Here is a 5000-nt window from a genome sequence, read left to right as displayed (position 1 = left end):
GCAAGGATAGATCTTTCTTTGTCCAAACTAATCTGCAGAGTTACTTTAAAGCTAGGATTTCGCTTTTGAGACAGTATTCTTAACTCCCTCAGAAACACGTCAATATCACAGCAATAACCCAGCAAAAGAAAGCATACGTATTTGAAACTAAGGATATAGAAGAACATACCTTGACAAATATTGTAACAGAGGCAAAACAAGCAAATTATTGCTTCGATTTCCATCGTTTTGCTTTCGCTTCGAGAACACTTAAGAATTAGAAACAGCGGGCAAAAGTTACAAGGGCCTAGACCATGTAATGGCCTTCTGACGGAACAAATTTACATTTATACTGAGTAGATAATGAGTAGACAGCCACAAAACAGAATTTCCGGGTATTTTCCAATTGGGTGATTCGTTCTTGTCTAACACGCGAGCTTCCGAGGGCTCGAAAAACTTCCGGGGTATATTCGCTTCTGAATCAAATGGAATTTTCACTTCGAAACTGCCGACCAAACTGTAAAAACTCACAGTTTTTGGAAATTTCGGTTACATCTGTTTAAGAGAAAAATTCGAGTTTTTGCTCTAAGAAGAAAAAGGTCAAGATTGGTCAACAGATCATAGCTGATTTTTTTTTTTGTTGCCAAAACGGGATCATGTTTTGCTCGTTCCAGGACCTCTCTCATTACTTTTAGACTACTTGAGGAGAGGGTTACTGGGAACGAGATTGGAGATGATTGGGCCAGCTCTAGGTACAAGATATCAAAATTGTTCCATTTGCTTCGAAAATAAAAATAAAATACAAACAATTTGCTAAAATGACTCGTGCCAGGAGCTGCTAGCTGTTGATTTTCCGGCTTACATCAGCCTCCATTGATGACCCTCATACTTCGTGCGAGTTTTCAATACCACTTCCGCTGAACTGTAACCTTAACAAGAGGTCGCCATTACCAAGAGTCGACCACTCAATGGACTCTTGCCATAACTAATCGATTGTTTAGAGTACACAAAGCGAATTTGATTGGTCTTTCTCTCGGACTTTTTTCTCGCATTCTGAAACACCTTTTACTGCTACTGCGCCCATTCTATATTCTTCTGAGAAAGGTTTTATGAAGAGGTGCCAAAGTGACGTCAAACACAGCTTTTGCTATCCTCTTATTCCATTAATTGGAAGAGACCGGCGGATGCATATCTACTAGCATTAGCATCTATTGTTTTCTTTGTGTGCGACACAATCTGAGCCTCAACCTCACAACGACAATCGAGACCCTGGGAACGAGGTTGTCCCCAGGTTATTGCGATCCTTATATTTTGGAAGTTTCCCAGCAGAATCTACAAACGATTTGTAACACATAGAAAAATGCTATTTGGACCAAAGAAACGCGATTTTCCAAAATAGGCTTTAAAATCCGATCTGGCAATTAATTAAGAGGACCTGAGGTGCTCCAGGTTCGGAAAAGTATTAGAATTACCACACACAAGCGGAACTGACAAGCGGAAAGCTTTAGTAAAAGACCCGATACTGTGTCTGGGTGACTTGGCGCCACCAGTTTTCTTTCTCATTTTCTTTCTCCCCGATTTTGTGAAAAATAGAGGAAGGAGAAACGTATAAGTACTCCGTTAAAATAATCCGGGTGTAATCTAGTCGCCCCTTTACTTTATGAAGCATTTTCGTTGTTCCCCTTATATAGTTTTAGAGGTTTCCTTTAAAAGATTCCCCATTTTGGAAATTCCCATTAAAGAGATTTCCAACTTTATTAATTCGCCGTTTTAGAAGTTCCCAGTTTCATAGATTACTAGTTCAGTGAGAGCTTCCATGTTTCAATGATTCCCATGCAATTTTGCGTATTCCCATTCTATTCCTTCCCCTATTCTTCAATGTTCCATTCTTTGGAACTCTTGTCCATTTTTTTCCGCGATTTGAGCATGAAAACGTTCTCAACATGTCACTTAAAGATGTGTGGCAGTGCCAAGTTCGATTACAAACCGAGTCATTGTTCTTCAATAAAAAAACCACATAATCATTGTTAATACTAAAAATTAAACTTCCTAAGTATTTGAGATACTTGTTACATTATAGATTAAAAAACCCTCAAATTTTCCTCTGTCCCTTGTATCAGAGCAACATAATTATGAGAATAGTTCTAAGTGCATCCTCTCAGCATCTAAATCCTTGTTCCTTCAGAAAAAATATTAGGAACGTTTGCCCAACAATTATTGGATATTGTTATTGGAATGATATCCCTAGATCTATTTGTGAAAAGCCAATTAGACAATTATTTAAAAAGGCACTCTATCTGCATTATCTCGCTCAGTATTGATCACTCCCTTATAGTGTATATTTTCTCTCGTTTATCCTAAATAGTCACAAAAAGAAAACTGGACAAATTAGCAAAATAAAGATGTTCTTAACTGACCGTGCTGTCAGCCTGGGTATATTCTTAGTATGTTCTTAAAATTTTGGTTACTCTCATCCTTAACGATCTTATAAAAGAAAGATTGTAGGCCAAAACGAATTTTTGGGATATCCTGCAAGTATGAACCTCGTAAGAATATGTGAAATACATGAGGATACTTGTAGCTACTAAATATTAAACTTTACTCGAATAAAACTGATGCGGCCAAAACAAGGACACTTGTGGCTCTCCTCTGTCTGTTCTTCTGCTTACTTTTCGTCTTACAATGGATCCACGATCTTATCAAGGTTCCTACTTGGTTTCTACAGGTTCCTTTGCAAATTTGCTTTCGGAGGACTGGGTACTAACAACGACCATCACGTGAGTCTCTCAAGCTGTCTGCTGTCGTCTGTGGAGAGTGAGGTAATACTTGACTGTATTTTGGGTACAATTTTAACGGAGCTAGATTTAGAATACTCATCCACGTATTTGCTCATGAAGAGTGTGTATTGTATGCTTCGTTCTTCAAAGGGTGCTGCCACAAGAATGCAATAGTGACGGGGTACGATGCATTGTTACGGTTTACAAGCTTATATTAAATAACTTCCCTGTTTAGTTTGTTTTATACGAAGTAACAAGTTTGAGTGTAGTCTAAGTAAGAAAATGCACTGTGCCAGATGGCTGCCAAATGTGATCAGTGGTTAAAATGGCAAAACACACAGATTGCATTCACCTGTCTGTTCAATGCGTGACACACAGAATTATGTCACGCATTAGAACACCTGGCCAAGTAGACTGCTCGCAGTGAGTCCTTTCTGAGTTAGTTGAACTGCCTGCTTTGGTCAAACAAGCGAGAGAATGATGATTGAGCAAAGATATAGGGACTGCACGATCTTCAGTAACCGACGCGTCCAGAATTTGCTAACCAAATTAGTGAATGTGATGACAGATGGTTCCGCCCATTTTATTGCTAATGCAAACAAACACTAAACGGCGTGGGAATATCTATATGCATGTCGAATGCAATCAACTATTGGGAAAGGAAAGAGCAGAAAAACTACTGTATTTAACTTAATTTAATGTTGGAGTGTTTTGGCAAGTTTCGACGGTGTGATGTTTGGGACAAATTCTTGTTTCGAACGGACAACGCATTAAATCAGTGGAGTCAGAATACAGAGCTTTTTCTGCAGAAAAGATGACTCAATACTTGTTTGAAGCCATGTCCTTCAACAAATTCCCCTTCTTCTCAAAGAAAACTACCCATGGATAATCGTTTGACCGAATCTGGTCTTTGGTGATACAATACAATACAATACAACTTTGTTTACCCTCGGATTTCAGAGTAGCTAGTAGCTAATATCTAATAATTAGTAGCTAATGATGCCCCAAAGAACTATTACTATGATCGATGTCATTTGATTTGGGTCACTCGTATCCTTTAAGATTACAAAGCTCTCATAAAAAATGGTCTTGCTTCCACTGAAGTTAAGCCCATTCGGATGGAGTTAGTGCTTGGATGGGAGACCACCGCCAAAGCCCCGTGACAAAGGCACAATCTTTTTTTGAACTTCGTTTTTCTTTTTGCTTGATTTATTTTTTTGCATTTGGTTGTCAAAGGCTTTCTTCGAATATTTTATTCTTGTATTGGCAGGAATAGCGATGGAATCCCCAAACGGTGCAATTAGGCTAAGGGGCTACGCGGCATTGTTGCGGTTGACCGTTGTTCTTGCAAAGAAAAAAAAGGTCCCAAGCAGAATAACTGTACAATGGACATCAATTGTTGAAATTCAAGAGAATCCTACATTAGTTTCGCAATTCATGCACGCGCTGCAGGCCTACAATCTTTCAATCACTCACTCACTCAGACAGCCCCGATGACAATGGATACTGCACTTACAGTGCACTACCCACAAAAATTCAGGTGACTTCAACAGGATTCGAACCCATGACCTGTGCGATGACGGTGCAATGCTGTACCGCCGAACTGAGCTTTGAATCCACTCAGTTGGGAGCGGAAACTGGGTCTGAAATTGCGCCTTCCTGGTCGCCAATGCGACCAAAAATTGAGTACTGGCGACACGTTTTCATCCTGCCGATGTTTTTTTAAATAAAAATGAAAGGAGTTTTCCCGTTAACTACCTCCATAACTTCGCAAGCCGGCAGGTTTTTGTTTGTTTGCGGTTTCTCATAAAATGCGCATTGCGGGCGAAAAAACAATGACTCAGTAAAGAGATTCAAGGGACTGGTGCGACGAATGTAGTACGGTAACAACATGGCGGTTTGTGTGCGGCAGAAGGTGACTGCTGCGGTTTCCCCTGCTGAAATTTTCAACAAACTAAGGGCAGATGTATTTGTTTATTACATTCAAGGTCGGATACATTTTCTCTCCAAAATGTCCGCTTTCGAAAGCGAAAAATAATGCTTGACACATACACAAGACCGCGCGGTCGTTGCTTTCTTGTATCCATAAAAGAGTTCAAAACGTGCATTTTCAGGCGAAAATTTTTGGCGACCACAATTTGCCATCTGGCGACTGAAAATTTTTATCTAGTGGCCATGCCGAGCGACTTGGAGTAATCACAAAATTATTGCAGCAGTAACGGGAAATAATATCTTCAGACAACG

The 5000-nt window shown here is 39.7% G+C and overlaps 2 protein-coding genes across 2 annotated transcripts in view; both read right to left on the bottom strand.

Moving 5' to 3' along the window:
• LOC138014516 (low-density lipoprotein receptor-related protein 6-like) overlaps positions 1 to 279 on the bottom strand; it is a 31017-nt gene extending 30738 nt beyond the window's left edge. Inside the window, exon 1 of the mRNA XM_068861604.1 lies at positions 170 to 279. Within this exon, the coding sequence (XP_068717705.1) occupies positions 170 to 224 (55 nt within the window). The 5' untranslated portion in view covers positions 225 to 279. The remainder of the gene's footprint in view (positions 1 to 169) is intronic.
• LOC138014528 (myotrophin-like) overlaps positions 1 to 5000 on the bottom strand; it is a 463943-nt gene that overhangs the window by 294779 nt on the left and 164164 nt on the right. The window lies entirely within an intron of this gene.

This window comes from Montipora capricornis, chromosome 8, assembly GCF_036669925.1.
Source record: "Montipora capricornis isolate CH-2021 chromosome 8, ASM3666992v2, whole genome shotgun sequence".
In the NCBI taxonomy this organism is placed as follows: Eukaryota; Metazoa; Cnidaria; class Anthozoa; order Scleractinia; family Acroporidae; genus Montipora; species Montipora capricornis.
Note: the sequence above shows the minus strand (reverse complement) of the source record. Positions and strands in the feature narration are given on the sequence as shown.